The 19,073-nt window shown below is 39.9% G+C and overlaps 1 protein-coding gene across 2 annotated transcripts in view; it reads right to left on the reverse strand.

Annotated features, from left to right (window-relative positions):
- Positions 1 to 7,583: 7,583 nt before the first annotated feature.
- FAM171A1 (family with sequence similarity 171 member A1) overlaps positions 7,584 to 19,073 on the reverse strand; it is an 86,224-nt gene continuing 74,734 nt past the window's right edge. For both annotated transcript variants that reach the window (XM_040079788.2, XM_040079798.2), the window contains 3 exons: positions 14,884 to 15,000; positions 12,303 to 12,417; positions 7,584 to 11,664 (listed from right to left, as the gene is read on the reverse strand). In XM_040079788.2, coding sequence (XP_039935722.1) covers positions 9,963 to 11,664; positions 12,303 to 12,417; positions 14,884 to 15,000 — 1,934 coding nt within the window. In that variant the 3' untranslated portion in view covers positions 7,584 to 9,962. The remainder of the gene's footprint in view (positions 11,665 to 12,302; positions 12,418 to 14,883; positions 15,001 to 19,073) is intronic.

Raw genomic sequence — 19,073 nt, forward strand, 5'->3', positions numbered from 1 at the left:
TGAGATTCTCATCCAGGTTTGACTGCTGCAAGGTCAAATGACAGCACTGGATTGTGCCTTTCATTTCATGAAAATGCAACTTTTGCTTATACCACAAGAAGAGAAGTTCACCAGAAGTGAGAGTTAAGCACCTGTACTGCACTGTGGTATTCTGAGGTAGCTTTGCATTTCTGAAATAAGGAGACCTATTCCCAGAGCATTTAAATTCACTCTGCAGACATTGCTCAGCAGTTACACTACTTGATAGATGCTGGCTATCACATGTATAGTTGTCTTCCAAAAATAGTGCAGCAAGGTGAAAAAATGTACCTCTGAATTTCAGGATCCCAGATGCTCAGCCACAGAGAGTTACTGGAGTATGTAACATTAGCAAACATGGCACCTGCTGTGCCTTAAAGGCTCCCTGTGGGCATCTGTACCTCCAAGATCTCTGTTGCTGCATGTGGGTATATCCAGGAGCCCCTCAAAATGCTGCACACCAGTACTGCAGACACGACCCATGGACTCACACCAGTCTAAGAAGACCACCAAAAGCCATCAGAAATGTTTAAACTCATCAGGTAAAGAGCTTGTGTTTGTGAAGCTGCAAACTTACTGTTTTTTAATTGATAAAAAAATACCTCTTCCTAGATGTACAGGGGAGATAAAAGCAAAACCCTTTTATTTTATAAAGATTGAAAAGAAGTGATTTTGCACAAAAGCTAAAAAATTAACAAAGGAAAATAGACTTCCTTTGCAGGAGATACACTTCACTTAATACTAAATGGCATATCATGAAATCAATTAAAATACTTCCAGCATGTCATGAATTATTCATCGTATGGTTATTTTCATAGGTCTGCTTAGAGCTTTAGTAGTGACTCTATGTTTGCTGCTAGATGTAGACAAAATACCCAGTTGCTTATGGCAACAAATTGGAAGAAAGGAAGAAAGGCAAATAAATTACTTCAGGTGTAGCTCTGTCTTGCTGCTCCCACTAATGTCAGCCACCAAAGAACAGAGCAGTTTCTAGGGGACTCACCACACCACCATAAATCTCAGCTTTCTGGATCCTTCCCCATTCTACCTTCCAGGTTCTGTCTCTCCTCAGTTTTCCATAACAGAGGCAGTCATGGATCTGTCATGGCTACACAAAATTAACCCGCGTCTCCAATTCAGAGATGCTTCGAACCATCTCAAATGCATGTGTGAGCATAGGTCCAGATGCACAAATGGAGTTTGCCATTGCTGTGGTGTTTTTCCTAGCTGACTCCCAGAAGCAGCTCCAGGACTTAAAATGAAACCCTAGAAGCACTCAAATACTTTGGACATCTTGGTGGCCAACAGGAGTCCACAAGAACCCCAGGTTACTGAAGGAGGAGCCATCTAAGCCTGGCAGTAAGAAATACTGGGGACTGGGAAGCCTAAATTCCCGGGACTGTACAGGGCCTGGATGAACTATCAGGTCAGACTGCAGGGTTGTACCATGCTTCTGCTTGCTCTTCTACGACTCAGTAAAGCCAGCCAGGCACAGATATTGTTTCCCTCAAGCAGCCAGGCATAACCCAGATTTGTTTACCTGCCTAGCAACACATATTAATTACATCCCCGTGAGCTGGTGATATATAATCCAGCATTCGGGCTATTGGCACCATCTGATTAGTCTGTGTTTTGAGTATTAAACACTGCAGAAAAGTATCCAAAATTTTCATGCAGTCATAGGACTGCCCCTGCCTTTACACATCACATTGAAATATTCATGGCATTTATAATTTAAAATGGATTTGGATTGCAAATAACAACTTGGTGTAAACATTTTTAATCTTGTAAACTGAAGCAAAATGGGTCCAATTTGAAAATTAGCTAATATTTTAGTGTTTCCCCTACTTTCCTTATTAGTATTAAAAAAGTTATTGAGCAAACAAATATATTTAGACTTTGGTTCATTCAAATGTCTACTAGTACTACCTCATGTTTTTTTTTCTAATTGGCTGCTCTTAATGGTGAAAAGAATACTATCTTCCTCAATTCTGAATGAGAGGCACGGGTAAAAGAATAAGATTGAAAATAAACAGAACAAATTCACCAAAACACTTCTGCATAGGTGTTACAGTTAACAACATCAGAAAGAGAAATAGTTAGGGAAAGAAATGAGCTTGTGATCCCGCATGTTGTACACCAGTGTCCATGTGAGATCACAGCTCTGGTCTTTCTGGTTTGTCTCACCCACTCTACCACTTTTTAGCCCCCTCCCTGCATACTGTGCTTGGGGAGCTGCAGCCTCACCTGTTCCCACAGCCCACTTGCTGATGGCCTGTATTGGCTGCAGTGGGCAAACTGGGGACAAGCACTCATCAAGCATCCCATTCTTTCTGCTGCACTCTCATTCAACTTTTTTTAAATTCCATTTTCAAATGCAGCTCATACCTTACCTCTTCTATTTTACAGCTTACCTTTGCATGGAACCGTCTGCTTCTCCATGCTGGTGCCTGCATTGGCAAGGGCAGTGAGCTATACAGCACAGAAGAGGGTTAGGCATTTAGAAAACATATCAGAACATTAAAAAAAAAAGTGTATGATAAATACAAACCTTTGTGCTTAGGTATAGGTGATAAGGAAAGAAAGACTTTCATCCTGGTATTATTGCTTAGTAGAGATTTCAGTTTTCCAAAGCATCTGTTTTTGATGATTGTTGGAAGCAGGATACAAGACTTACATCAAACACAGGTTCAGACTGGTTCCAGCACTGCTCAGTTCCTCAGTTCCTAGGGTCTCTAGCCCCAAAAGGTAAAAAATACCTAATAATCAAAGCTGACAATTCAGTAATTATTATAAACATATACATATTTTGCATTTTTATGTCTGTTTTTATTCTGAGACCCCTCTCAAACAGTGTATGTGAATGAGAATTAGTGGTGACAGATTTTTTGACAAAGACAGTGTTGACAAAGGTACTGCAGGAGCTCTGACTGATACGTAGCAATTACTTCTGCCCATCCAATCTCCAAATCAATCCAATTTAATCCCATCAGCCCTGCAATCAGTTCTCCCACTAGCCTTTTACACTTCCCCCTACCAATGTGCCTGCTGTTTCCTTCTCTTTGCAGGGAGGCTGCAGGTACAGCCAAGATGCTTTATTTCCCTCATTCTGGATGAAGGGAGCAATAGATGAATTATTCTTTAACTCTTGACCATTTCAGTAGCTTTTTCCAAAATGAAAGCTCTTAGAGTTTTTTGTCTGTTTCAGATAGTTTTTTAGTGACTGTCCTAGGTTACAATGTAAAATGTGCCAAAGTATGTATTCTATCACCATCTACATGAAATGTTGAAACTAAGTTGTGCACCACTGTTTCCCGTGCCCCCTCCCTCCAGACTATCTTCTGTTAATGGCCCATCAATGCCTTGCTGCATGACTCGTAGGTAACTCCCTCCAGGAGCTATCTCTGTTTAATGGGCAATCAAGGACCCATTACAAAACTGATAAAATGATATCAGTCCATTGTGAGATGCTCTGCCCAGGGGGAGGAGCCAAGCATTCCCACCTGGATATAATCTGGGATTTGGGACAGCACAGGTCGCCTTACCCACTGGACTCCCAGAGGACAAGAGCTACCAGACCTTTCTGCAAGAACACTGCTTCAACAAGACCACTTCATCTGGACTGCTACCACCACAGTTTCAGGTTGTATTCTGACTCTGTCAGTGATCTTTTGTACCATTGCATGTGTTTTATTTTATTTTACTTTTTTTTCCCTCTCCTATTAAATTGTTTTTTCTGACTTGGAGTCTCTCGCTGGTTTTGCCTTCAAGCCAGCACAGTGACAAACAAAAAACCTCCTCTTTCCTGTGACAGATGTGCCTTCTGGGTGGTTAGAAACAGATTAACAGCATGGTTCAGGATGCACACCTATGGCATGGAGAATTACGCTGAATTAGAAGTCTGTCAGACATAGTGTCTTCCCTATGAGACAAAGCAAAATCAGACTCTATTATAACTCTTCAATTTCTGTGCCAAGTTTTTTTAGATTTTACGGTAAGATTCTACCCTTCAGAATTTTTTCAACTTTGAACAAAAGACTGTCAAGTGTGCAACAACTGCAGAGTAACTTACTTAAAATACAGATACTAGACAGGCTTTAATCACAAAATTTATACATCAGGTCTAGTTTAGAAGGCAAGTGTGAGTAAATCTCGTGGAAGTTGGAGGCACAGCAGAAACTCAGCATCAAGCATGGTTTTGACCTTGCAATGTCAGACCACAAGGACAATTAAGTTAATTAATACAAGCCTTTATGGGCTCTCATGCCGGTTCTTCCAGTCAGTCTGGGCAAGCGACCTTTACTTCACCATTGCTTGATGTTGAAATGCTGAAACTAGTATTTAAGCCAGCTTTTTTATTAAGTGCACTTATATACATACACATGAACGTGTGCATGCACAAAAATACTTATGTAAGTATACTTTTAAGGATTTCAAGGAAGGAAAGACCAATCTAGCTGTCAAGACAAATATAATTCTCATCAGGGGAACCTGGCTATCATGTTTTGCTTCTCATTTTTATTGTGTTATTTAGTGCAGGATTGCAAGGTGTTAAATACAAGTTAGAGCAAATGGCATAGATACAAAGAAAGCTTGCCCTCAGCAACACCTAAAAGTAGCTTTATTGAAGTCTAATCTTAGGGTGTCACATTGTATGTCCCATTGATGTGTGGCCTCACAGCATGGCACAAAACTGAAAGCGGAATCAGGGAATTGGGTTTACAGAAGGGACATTCCTCGAAGAGAGAGGAGAGAGGAGCCAAAGCCCATGTCTTCTTTCATCTCCAAGCCTTTTAAACTTCCTACAACCACTACATCACCAAAACCCTTTAAAAAACAGAGCTTGTAACAGGACCCACTTTAAATAAGTTCTTTCAGTTTTGATGCCCAACCTCTCTTGCATCAGGACCAGCTGTTCCTTTGAAAGTGGGATTTCTCATCTCACACCATTATTTTAAACACCATTTCCTCCCTTTATAATATAAAACTGTCAGGAGCATTCCTCAGTTGAGTTTATTGAGGAGTCTGTCTTTCTAGTTATGTGAACACAAAGTCCTTCTCTACAGAATTACAAAAATAACCTGTAAACAAGTATTTCATTTGTACCTCCCTGCTGTCATCACATTTTCCTTCCCCGTGGCTGTAAGTCTCTAAGGCAGAATAGCTATTTAATGATCAAACAAATTAACCGGCACTGTTCATTCCTAGAAGAAAAGCACATCAATAAAACAAGAAATACTTCAGTTTAGTGATAATAGATCAGGTGCCACAGTTTGCAAAGTAATTACCTGTGGATACCAGAGGATTACAGCTGAATAGAACTAGATGCCCTTTCTGTTATTACGGACAAATAGAAGATGGTATCTGGTCTCAATTTAACAGGTGGAATTACATGAGTAAATGTAATAAAAAAAGCACCTCTATTCTGAAAGTTGAACTTGACAGCTGCCTATTTGTTCACCTGAAGCTCCAATTCCATATGTTTTACAGCAAAGAAATGAAAATAGCAGATGTGATGAAAATCTAGTGTATGTACATATCTATCATGGCATATGATATAGCATAATAGATATTATGAGTATATATATATATGTGTGTGTTTATATATATACACACACACACACATATACACAATAATAGTAAAGGTTAGCATTATGAGTAAGGTTAGTGTTGAACCTGACAGTTTATCTGTCTGTAAGCAGAGGAACAGGAAAAGAATAATTGAGTTACTCCTATTTTTCTCAACTTTGGAGACAGTTAGTAGTTAAATTTGTTTTTATTTTATTTTAATCTAAACCCAAGGTGGTATTAACAAGGCAGAATACAGAGCCATCCGTGATGGCTTTTCATTTTGATTTGAATGGAGATGTCATAAGCTGAATACTCCCCCAGCAAAGAGGCTGGGCAAGGTGTCTCAGCTGGCAGGGATCTCTGCACTTGGACTGACAGCAGGCCCAGCAAACAACTGATGATCCTGTGCCAGCTGCCTGCTGGTGTTACTGAAGTTGTTAACTGTGCTTATATTGAAATGATAAACTGCTCCAGCACGTCTGCAGTAGCAGTTCACCACCAGGTGGCAGATACCACAATTTGAATCTCAAATGCTAGAGATCAAACAGCAGCACTGATTCAGAAAAACCCTATCTGTCGCACACGTATTTTGGAAAAGTAAACAGACACCCTTCTCCTTTGACCAAATCCAAGGATGTACTGCATGGACCCTACTATGCTCCAAGTTACAGACTATTGATAGTTGATTACTGTGTTATAATAAATTTTAATTCCCAGATGAATTCTTAAGAAAAAAAGCCTTTTTGATTCACTATGGACCTTCCTAGAGTAAGAGTAAATATCTCATCCAACACTTGCTCATTTATAACTGTACTGTTCTATAGGCTAAACCCTACATAGGACATTGGATTTCCTACCAATTTCAAACATACTGGTTCAGAATAGCGAGATAAAATTGGTCCCTGAGAGCATTCATAGAATGAAGGGCAGAAAATTAAAATATTGCCGAGGTATTTCAAGAGTGCTTAATTCACTCTACTAAAGCTACTCCGTCCTCCCTGCAACAAAGAAAAGCATTATGAGCAATTTCCAAACGCTGGGCTTTCCTCTGTAATCTGTTCATCTCAGATCAGTACCACAAATTTGTATAATTTGTCTAACATGTTCGATTGCAAATGCTCCGAGGCAATGACCAGTTCTTGTCCCTATATTTGCAGAGGGTTCAGCATGCTGGTACCCTGACAAAGCACTTAATCGAGTAATAATAGGTCATTATCACAATAAGTGAAGGTGCTTTACAGATGGTTTAATATGCTTTGAGAAGCAAGTGTTCGAGCAAGAACAAAGTGGGAGCTGGGGGACAACCATGAAGTGAATGGACTCTTAATGCGTGTATTAACCCCCAACAACGCCAACATTTCAGAGCCCGTGATAAAAATGAACCTGAACTTTGGAGATTTGTTTCTAGTATTTTTCTAAGACAAACATATTTTATAATTTTTGTAAGCTTTGTCATTACAAGCTTGAGTTTTTTCCTTACTATTATCTGCCATCATAAAATAGGAAAACAACTGCTTTTCTAGGTTATCTTCTACATGGACGTGGAGCTGCTGCTGCCAAGACCTATTCAAGTTATATTTTGTTCTCTGTGTTTTCTAAACTTTATTGGTACTTGCTTCACTGTGCAACTGCAATATACAAGAAAATGTCTTTGTATTTTAATGATGTATCTTCCTCATTAAGTTTTTGAAAATTAAAATGGAACTTATCACTGGACTTTTAGATTAGGCACAATATACTCTAATCTTAACCTGTTATCTGATCTGCATTAACTCTATTCCAGTTTAATTTAGCATATGGCCCAGGTATGGATGTAGATAAATACATTTCATAAACTATATATTTTGCTAAATTAAACTATCACACCAATCAAAAAATTCTATTTTAAAGACGATTCGAAACATACCCACATTGTGTCTGTTCAATTATGTTCAAGTATATTAGGACCATAAATCATCAAATGAAGTATTTTGAACATAAAACCAACACAATGAAAGAAACAAACCACTGCAATTTAATAGCAACAATCTCACTTTACAAGATAGCAATGATGGAAACTTTGCAAAGGAATGTGAAAAAGAATGTAATTAAAAATGACAGATTTAAGACAACAGAAAACTTGAAATTAAATAGCACAATAATTCTAGTATGTGGACATTTTATTCAGAATGTTTACTTATGCAGCATTCTGATTAATAAGTGACACTGTATTACCAGCACTTACTGACATCTGATAAATCCTATGCCCTTAAAGCAGTATTTTTCCGTTCAGTGACCTTGCACAAACTGACAATAAGTAATCCAGAGCCCAAAACCAGTTCACAGGTGGTCAGTACAAAATTCCTAAACAGAACAGGAAAGGACCTGGCACACACACAATGAGTCAAATGTAATTTAGTGCTAATACGGTGATTTCAATATTCAATGCACTCCACAGTATTTTAGATTCCTTTTACAACACATACCACTTTCAAAAATGAACCAAAGCAAAAGGTGATCTGGCTTTGAGGCTGGAAAGGAGCATTGACCTAGGAACTAGCAAATTGAGACTCAGCTCCTGGCTAGAGATCAGGTTCCCAGGTAAGACAGACAGTAAGATGGAAATTACAAGACTCGCTTTCTATGAAAACCTTGAAATTTACTGAAAATGAATCAATGAATGTGAGTTGGGACTTATTATTACAAATTAAATAGGAACTATATAGCACTTAAATCACTTTGGAGATTACTTAATAACTTTAGCAAGCATGACTGCTGCTAATCTGCATAAAAATAACCGAATGAAACACGGTAAGCTGAATGCATACAAAGGATTCCACAAAAGTGGAAGTCACACACTTCCTCTTCTTTGAACCCAATTAATGAAAAAGTGAAAAGAGTGCAGTAAGTGCGAATACCCACAGAAATCTCAGAAAGAAAACTGGCCCATGGGAAGTGTGACTCCACAGGGAAATTTTGGTGGTACCAGGATTTCATTTCCAATGTCTTTAGTGATACTTAAGCACATCATTACGTACTTATCAAGATACAGAGGATGCTTTTCTGAAAAGGGGGTCTAAATTTCAGTACTGACTAAAGCTCATGAGACCTGCAAAAGAAAGTAAGTCACATGAGCATAAATATGCACAGGAAATATGAAACCAAAGTATGTTTCTTTTTAAATAATATAAAATAATGTGATAACCACTAACAGAGGAAAAAAAATCGACAAAGATACTTTTTGCAGTTTATTTTCAATTATAATTTTTGGATAACCAAGCAGCTCTGTATGGAAAAAGCACAGAAGAGTAATTCTGGCACTTTTGGACAGTACATCTGTTTTTTCCCCAAATTTTTCTAGACACATTCAGTCTACTTGCCCAGTCGATGATTTTATATGAGCTCATGTGATTCCGGAGGAAACTAACAATATATACAGTCAATGAAACTATCTTCTTGGCTACTCAGGGCCCTTTAAAATGTCTTCTAAGTCTATCCTGGCTAAACAGAATCCACAATATACATGATAGCTACAGAATACACTGTATTGAAATGAGAAATGCTCAGCACAAAATGGGACTCTTGGCATGCAGCTTAAAATAAAAGGTAGAAGTTCAGAAGTTTATAAAATCTCAAATGGGGTCAATTAAAAGGACTTAGCAAAAGAAGGGACTGTTCATTGTTACTGTAAAAAAGGCACTTTGAGAAAATGGTACCAGAATTGGAGGAATCTTAGTCGACACAAAGTTCAGTTTGGTTTCATAAAAAGGCTTCAATGCTAAGGGATGCTACTCAAGTTTCCTGCAGTTGTACATTAAAATAAATTGCTGAGTAGTTTATAACAAAGGACATAAAATGTTTACAACCAACTTGTAAAATTAAGAAAAGCATAGTATAAGCAAAATAGTACTAAAAGCAGCAATGCATAGCCTTTCATTGAGATAATGCACAACTTTGGACACCATGTGTCAAACTCCTGTTTTTAAGATACTTTCAGTAGCATTATCAACATAAAATTGGCCTACAAAACAAAAGCTTTACCAGCTCCCATTCATAAGGAGATTGAGGTCATAAACCAACCAAAACAATTTGTCGTATTTTCAACATCCTGGATGACCAATATCAAGTATATGGAATAACAATCACACTCTTTGTTCAGCTATCTCACTGGAGGCAGCTGTTAAATCAGAGGAATGATTTTAATTCTTTTCTAACATTTACACAGTAATGCATTTAAGTTCTGTCGAATGTTGCTCACCACAGTTTGTTTTTCTCTTTTCTCTCCACAACATAAAAAAAAAGAAGAAGAAAAAAAGAAAAAAATATCAAGCACTTCCACAGAAAGGATATTTGGCAATTTTATACTCCACTGAAGGGTGGATTTTCACAATAGCTCACTTTAGATTGAAAGTCATTAGTGGTCTTTCCTCTCGTTTCTGCCAAGGACTCTTCTTATCTTCACCTTGGTCATCTTCCTCATCCTCCTCCTCATCATCATCATCTTGAATGGATGTTCCATGTTCAGGACTAGTTAATGGCTCTGGTTTGGTATCCACAGTTCTGGTTTCCTCCTGCAGGCTGGGCAGCTGCGCACCACTTCTTTTACTGGTGCCTTCTAGGAGGCATCGGAGAGCATTGTCCTCAGGGCTACAAACTGCCGTTCCACACTCGCTGCCACTCTGGTCCATATCATCCAAGTACACAAGCTGTGTGTAAGCTGTGCTATCTGCAACCTTCCGCTCTCTCTGCTGGTGCTCCTGCACTGGGGGGTGACTCTGGGGCGCAGACAGATGATCTCCTCTTCCCTTTCGGGCAGATTTTGGTTCATTCATGTCAACACCAGAGTCCAAACTGGCATCGTTACTCCCGTTCCTACCAGCTCTTTGGAGATCAATGTATGAATGTCTAACGTGAGCATTAGAACGCCCATCTAGAGAAACAAACCATGCTCGAGGATGAGGCAATGGCTTCCCACCTCCTAATTCCATCAAAGCCTTTTCTGTAAGAAGCTGCACTTCGCTATTCATCTGAGCCAGGGACGCATCATTAAGAGAGGCAGGAATGGAAATAGATTCAGACATGGAAGCATTTTGCTGACTCCACTCAGCTGCACCTGCATCTTGCAAATGTTGCTGAGATATTGCTTGGGATGCCAACTGCTGGGGCTGCAGCTGCTGGGCAGGGTGTGGGAAAAGCCGCGCGTGAGGGTTTGGAAGCTCAGCCTGAAGTCTTTCTATATCAATCTGCTGGTCAGCTGGGACAACCAGGGGCTGGCTAACAAAAGGGTGTTCTCCAGGCAGCTTCATGTAATGACCTGGGATGACCAGTGCAGGCAAAACCTTTCTGTAAACACTGTCATTGACTTGGTCAACGGAATTGCAGCAGATTAACTGACCGGGTCGGGGGAAAGACGTAGGTCTTTCAAGGTGATCGACTGAACGAGACATCATACAATCAGTAGGTCTGCAGTCCAGCAGCTCTTTTTCAGGGGCTGAAGGTGGGGGGTATATTTGTTCCTGAATATTGTACTTACTTCCAGTAGCAATATGGTTCATAGATACTTGAATTTCTCTCTCCTGCTTTTCAAATAAAGGCTGAGACAGCATAGCATTGTAACTTCTCCTATATTCATCTTTGATAGGGGACTCATAGCCTTCAGCTGTTTCTGTAGATTTTCTTGTCTTTAGAGGAAAACTATCTGCTGACTTGTGGTAGTCTTTTCTTAGAGACCCACTGGGAGTCAGGTCATCCAAGGAAATTCTGCTCTTGTCTTTTTCCTTGTCAGAAAGCAGCTCCTCTCGGGAACTAAACTCCTGGGAAGTACTGAAGGAGTGTTTGAGCATAGGTGTATGCATATCTGCTTCTCCAGTAGGTGATACCATCTCCATGTGGACAGCACTGATTAATTCCTTTGCCCCTGAGTTTTCAGCGTGTCCATTGCTAGCAACGGACAATCCACCTGGAAATTCTGACTCACGACGTGAAAATATTAAATTTATATGGGACATCGAAGTCGCTTGATCCTTCTTAGAAGTGTCCAGTGCTGTCGAAAGCTGCAGTTTCTTATGATGTTGACGTGGTCTTAGACATTTTCTTCTATAAAAGCCAGTAACAAAAGAAGTTACACTTTTATGACTGTTGTACACAGAAACAAGAGAAGCAAGTGCATCTTAACAGAAGACTTTTAAGCAGAGATTAGTATTAGGGGAATTGAACTTTTATTACATAATCTAAAAATTAAAAGCTTATCCCAGCAGTGAAGATAAAATTAAAGAATAACTAATGTCATTTGGGAAATATTTCAAGTACCAATTACAAACTGGAGTAAATGTCTAGAGAAGGCAAGCACAAAATCACTCATTAGTAGGCATTTGCTGATAAATTAACATTCATTTTAATACAACGCCAGTAGAAAGATCATTTGCAAATGCATAACAGGTACAGAGATCTTGAACCTATGTCCACGTTCAATAGGAAATTACATGGAGAACGCAGGTACAGATGTGTGTGATTCACTCAACTACCATCCTCCCAAAGGCAGGGATTCATATGCTGCATGTAACCAGGAACACAGGAAATTTGATCTCATTGTTTTTTTTATTTTTCAAGCATTTGCTTTGCCTTTTTTTCCCCCCAAAGGAAAAATGTTTCAATACAAGTTTTTAATTTCATAAGCAAAAAAAAAAAGATTCTATTTTCAACATGAACTAAGTAACCAGGATGGTGAATCTTACCTGCAATAATACAAAAGCAGACACAGCAAGACTAGAAGTATGAGAGCCATCCCTCCTAAAATTGCCAGAAGAAACATTGTGTGATAGCTGGTAATGTCGTGTGTTACAACGGGACCTGGAAGGCCAGAAAAGAGAATTTAAACCTGTCATAATCTGCAAACAGGAAGAGGAACAACAGTTGAACAAGGTGAGGGACACCTTCCCTTATTATGAGGGTGCTGTGCAACACTGCTGATCATAGCCCTGGTGCCTACTGAGCAACCCATCTCTAGAGAAGGGAGCAAACTGTGGAGAAAGCATGTGCTGGTTTTCACGGCTGCAAGTCCAACTAGGTCATTCTGTGGAAAAGCAGCTAGTTTCAATGGGAGCATGCATCAGTGAATGCTGCTTTCCAGGTCCTAATGCTGACACCAAGCCAAAGCTCTCACCCCTGGAGAAAATCCATCTGAACGCTGTAATGCACGAAGCAACACTGTGGGCAACAACTGCTCTTTAACATCTGTGGCTCTTCCCACCAAACAGTACAGACACTGCAGTCTGATTTGCTGGAAGATGTGTTGGTGCTCTGAAGTCTAGGTCAAGCCAAACCAAGCAGACATTCAGTAGCTTTAATTAACAGGCCACTAGTGAAACAGTGTTGTAACTTCAGGTTTAAATGATGCTTAGTAAATGTTCTACCACACAAAGAAATGCACACATGTGGACAACATCTGTTCACGATTATGCATGTGTGACCCAGTTGGTTTGTAAAATCCTAATGATGATTTTGAAATAAAGACCCCAATTTTCATCTGCAGACAAGGAGGCACAGCACCAGCTGGCAGACTAACATGCATGTACTGTGTAGGACAGCAAACTTGGCCAACTTAGAGAGAAAAACCTCATCTGTGGATCTTGAGTGGTCTGTAGAGCCACTGCTAGGAAAACAAAGATAATTTTTGTCCATTTTTGAGATAGGAAATCAAATAGATTCAATTAGGAGATAAAATATGCAAAAATTTAAATTATTAAAAGTAACATAAATTATATTACATTTGGGAAATTTAAATATTTATACATTCTGTCCCACCACTACCATTATATATATGATTTTACTGTTGCTTTAGGAGATTAAGCAAAAAGAAGACAAGATAAATCACTTGAATTTTTCATGAAAATGTTGTTCCCATTGCAACAGTGTTTTAGGAACTCAGATCTAGCCCTAGAGGGGAGGAAAAGAAAAATACAGTAGAAACTCTGCTATACAAGGTAAATCACAAGGACAAACAAGCCTTCTCTTGTTAAGAGACAAAGGCCTTGTAACCTCAGAGTTACAAGCACAATTCCATGACTAGTGGGACTTCTTTGCAATCTGGGACAGAGCTGTACTGGGAAATGTTTGGCTCAGAGCAGTTGCTTTTTCTTCAAGAACAAATATTTTGTAAAATTCCATTAAATTTAATATGATAGCTTATTCAGATCTGCACCTGCCTCTAAATTCTGTTCAGCAATGAAATCAATTGAATATCCCAGCATTTAATATCTATCATTTAACAGAACCTCATATAAAAAGCTTGCACATTATGAAACAACTTCATGATATGTATGAGTAGACTTTAAAACTTGTCCTCATGTAAGAGTTTGTTTTGTTGGTTATATTTAGTTTATTGAGCTTACACAGCCAAGGCAAGCATGTTTTCATTTCTATATTTCTACTGGATTCGAATTTTTTTTTTTTTTTTAATTTGTTTATTTATTAGGAAAACCGAATAAAGAAAATCTGTAGGGAGTTCTGGTGTTTTTTGGGTTTTTTTTAATTGATTGGCTCTTTTATACACAGAGATATCTCAGATTATTGGTGGCTGAAGAGCCAATACTGAGAAATCTGAGGCAGCCACAGACAGAAAAAAGGAAGCAGAAGTTGCAGCATTAATAATCTCCAAAGCACATAAAATTAATGCCTAATTCAAAGCCATTTTTTACAGTTATGCCAAGAGGTTTGCAGATGGCAACCAGTCAGCTCTGTACTAATGCCACTCTAATATACCTCCTAGAACTTCTAAGCTAAGTTATTCACAGTGCAAATTAATCAGTTACCAAGATGATGCAAAGCATAGCTCAGGGCAAAATGGGCATCCTCCGTGCAAAAGGAAAAAAGTCTCAATCAATCAAACCATCCATACATTAGTGTCTAACCCAGGATAATACTTGTTTTAGATAAATCCATATCTCTGTGAGTTTCTGTACAGAAACTTCACAGCACCTGTTTTTCTACCTGCTGGAAAGCCAGCACACTGAATCTATGACTACCATCGTTTTCTAGCAATGGCTCTATCAGGCAGTGGTGACACAAATGCATCAAAGCAGGAACACTTTGAAATGTTCCTCACTGAAATGATGCAGATATTTTGAGCACCAGGGTTACCCCACACTGTTCTGAAAACATTTTAGCCCTTTACTTTCAGATTTCTGTTTTCTAATAATCCATTATTGATCAAGCTGTGGCATCTCAGATGAGGTCATTCTGAAAAATATAAACATCATATAGGAATAAATAATTACCCAGTGCTGCAACTATCAATAAAATCCAATTCCATCTTACCTGGGATAGTAGGTGACATAGCTGCAACCCAGTAGCCCAGCTGAGGTGCAATATAAGTCCAAGTCAACTGATTTCCTTCTTGTTGTACAATGCCCAAACTACTCTTCAGCCATGTCCCTGTAAATGCAGAAGTTGTAGGAAGATGTTACAGATATTCACAGATTCCTCTGCAAACAAGAGGAAAATCAAGCAGTAACAAAACCTGTCCATGTGTGATAGAGATTGTGTGTGTTGCTGTGAATTGGGGAAGTTGTGCCTTGTGATCAATAGCATTTCAGAGCGCTCATGACTTTCTCAGAAGCAAAAAAAATCCCAAACCCAAAACCTTTAAGATTGAATAAAACTAGTGGATCTTCAAAACCTCCTTGAAGAAAACGTTTATTATCATATTGGGTTCTCCTGTTTTGAAGATAGATATTCCTGATTATATGCAGACAGCCCACTTAAAAAATGTAGTTCAAGAGACATCACATCTCTCAGACCACACCTGAGCTCTACACACCACCTTTCTACCAGACCTGGCTGTCAACCTCTAGAAGACAGAGGAAAAAGTTTCCTCAAAATGGTTTTACTGTACACAAAGCAAGCTTAATTACTGCCAATCACTAGAATTATATTGCACCATCCCTGTGATTAACTCTGTTAATCATTCAGGATCTGTATAATACCCCCAGAGATACTGTTTGGTAACAGATGATGAGTTTTTTAAAGCATGTTTCTCAAAGGAAACAAAATACTGTTTTTGTAGAATTATGAAATGATAATTCTAAAATAAGTAAGACTAACAATTTTAAAGCAATGTGTTTAAGTTTGCATAACTCTTGAGTAGTCCAGAATGACAATCTGCACTAGTTGACTGTTTCTCTGCTTCCTGAAGATTACATTTATTCCAGGAGTTGGGTTATGAAAAACCTTTACAACTGAACCAGCCTTTTTGTAATTCATTAAGACCTCTGATTCTGGGGCTGTCACCTTAGTTTCTGATGTAACAGTTGCCCAGACTGGCTTGTAGACTCTTCCTGTATTCATCCTCTTTGAACAAAACACAGAACTGCTGGCCTTGACATGGGGAGCAATCACCGAGAGGCCGCCCCTGGTGCCAGGCAGTGTTTCCCAAACCTGCAGTCCTGGCTTGGCACCTCCAGTGGGAGCCATAACTGAGGGCTTAGCCTCCTTAAGGCCTCACTTATTGTGGTGGCCACTACCAGGATGCTGATGTGTGTACAGAGAAGGGATAAATCCCTCTGCATTTCTCTGTTTCTGTGCTGAAGGAGGAATAATGCTCTATCTCCCTCACTCAGCCTCAAATGCTCACTTGAAAGGCAAGCTGCATCATGTACTTGTGATTCCCCTTCCTTTAAATAAGCCTCCTGCTTGTAATTCCCAAAATGGTGCTTTTCATCAGATGTCACTTAGGATTAAGCAACAGCATTTTGGATGACAGTCATGTGAACACTCAGCAGTGAGTATAGAACACACACAAGAGGTGCTGTGGCTGGGTTTGTTGTTTTCATAATACATTAAAGAGCCTCATGATTTCTTCTGTGTTCCTCAGATTATCCACCTGTGCAAAGCCTCTACACATAAAAATGGCTTTTTTGAGTATTTATTTCCTCCCTGCTACTGATTTTCCCTATGTAAGATCAATGTGTTAGGCTAACAATAAACCCACCTGAATACTGTGAAAGGTTTAGAAGAACACAGGGTTGAGAGGATTTCTAGATCTAGGTGACTACTACTGTCAGATGTCAAGTGAATTTGCAACCAAACTGAATTTGTGGGCAACGGGGAAAAGGAATTGCTGATGTAATTATCAGTTTTCCAAGTATCATTTCCAGTCTGTAGAGGGTAGCAATCATCTGTTATTTCATAAAGAAAGTCACACAAGAAAAGTAATTTTGATTTACAGTACTAAAAGAACCAAAATCCATGCACAAAGATTTGCATAGGTGGCATTCATAACTGCTGTAGCAGAACATCTTGACGTAGTCACCCATTTACCTCTCTTAGGCAAACATTTCTGGGAAAAATAGAATGGAATTGTCCACAGTTACGTGTGAAGTTTCTGGAAAAACTAGGAGAAGTAGATTTATTCTTCTCCACTAACACGGCCACTAACCCTTCAGATTCTCTATCCATGCACTTTCAGGGAAGACATCATACTAATAGTCCTGAAGGTGAAAAATAGCCCTTAAGGTCAAAAATTGCTTTCATCTTGTCTCTAAAATGCCATTCGGTTAAAAAATTCTGTAACCTCGAGCCTTGTCATTTTTCTTTTTCTGCAAGATCTGGATGATGAGAATACACACCGACCATTGAAATACACAACGATGTGAAATAAAAATTTAACAGAGATATAAACTACTAAATTAAAAAAAAAAAAAAAAAGGAAGGACCTGGGTGATGGATACATCAAGTTTCCCATATTTTTCTTATCATCTCTAAGCCCTTTCAATTCACAGACAAGCAGAATGCGGACGTGTGCAATTTAGCGAAGTTCGGAACCTGCAATGTCTATTTCCACAGCTGCCTCCCAAGCAGAAGCTGTTACTGATGCCCTCACTAGAGGGACCTTGTGTCCAGCATGCCTCACCCACAGGGTGCTGCACACCAAAGAACGCGGTCCTGCTGCCTCCTGCCCAGGGACCCTGCACCATGCAGCGATCCAGGGGCTCAGAGAGGATGCAGCACACGGCGCTGCACACCAAAGAACGCGGTCCTGCTGCCTCCTGCCCAGGGACCCTGCACCATGCAGTGATCCAGGGGCTCAGAGAGGATGCAGGCAGCACACGATGCTGCACACCAAAGAACACGGTCCTGCTGCCTCCTGCCCAGGGACAGTGCACAGTGCAGCGATCCAGGGGCTCAGAGAGGATGCAGGCAGCACACGATGCTGCACACCAAAGAACGCGGTCCTGCTGCCTCCCGCCCAGGGACAGTGCACAGTGCAGCGATCCAGGGGCTCAGAGAGGATGCAGGCAGCACACGATGCTGCACACCAAAGAACGCGGTCCTGCTGCCTCCCGCCCAGGGACAGTGCACAGTGCAGCAATCCAGGGGCTCAGAGAGGCTGCAGGCTTAGCGGGGCCAGCAGAGCTCTGCTGCCGTTCTGCCCAGCGAGCAGCAGCTCAGGTTGCTCGTATTTTGCAAAGACAGGAACCCCTTCTTTGCAATGGAAGCACATTAAGAGTCTACTGCACAAGCCTCAGACAGGTTTTACACTTGTCTGCTGCTCACTTAGGTCACCCGTTCTTGTAACCACTGGACATACTCCAGGCACCGTGCTGGACTGCATAAACTAAGGAAAAATGTAATTCCCTCTCTCTGTTATGGATAGTTAAGAATTTCAAGTGCATAAAAGATACACCCAATACTGGTCACCTTTAAATAGAAGTGGTGCAGCTTTTGTTGACCATACTCTACAAACTGGTGTATTATGACAGAAAATAGTAACTTTTAAATGGCACTGTCCCAAGTTCCTTCATCAGGACAACACCAAGTATGGGTTCCTGCGAACCACGAGTACACAATCTCATCATCCGCCCTTTTTAAATTCTTTCATTGTCCAACACTTTGGTGCTAAATTTGTCTCTTAAACTTTCACCATCTCTTACCAGTAGTCTACTAATAAAACAGAGCATCCTCCCACATCATGGGATAAAGAAAGCAAAGAACTCCATCCTTTACAACAGCAGCAACAAAAAAGGTTTGAGTGGAAACAGCTGAAAACACAAAGTCCTGCATTGTTTCTTTTGTGATCAAATAGCTGAAATCTAACCTACTGTTACTGGAGGGAACTGACATACCTCCAGTATTCTGCAAATCTATCAGCATTTCCAGGTCTCTCATATTTCATCCTTTACAGTTTCTAATTTCCTGGTTACTTTTCAAGTATGATTAAACAAGCAGTGTTCTTGCAGCTCCTCCCATGCAATGCCTTGCTGTAATGACTAATGTTGGACCTTCTACAGAGCAAAACCCAACTGCCTGGTCATGACTGACTGTGATCCTACCATTTCACACTGCTTTATGTGACCAAGAGCTCATCTCTGCAGCCTTGAGAATGAATCCCCTAGCCTGCCTCAGATTCCTCCTTGGAGTGGAAAACAAGATGTTTTCCTGTTCTAAAGATGAAGCAAATTACACTCTGTGTCCTCACACACTTGCTGCTGTAAGCAAAGGAGGAGACT

This window comes from Hirundo rustica, chromosome 1 (assembly GCF_015227805.2).
Source record: "Hirundo rustica isolate bHirRus1 chromosome 1, bHirRus1.pri.v3, whole genome shotgun sequence".
Taxonomy (NCBI): domain Eukaryota; kingdom Metazoa; phylum Chordata; class Aves; order Passeriformes; family Hirundinidae; genus Hirundo; species Hirundo rustica.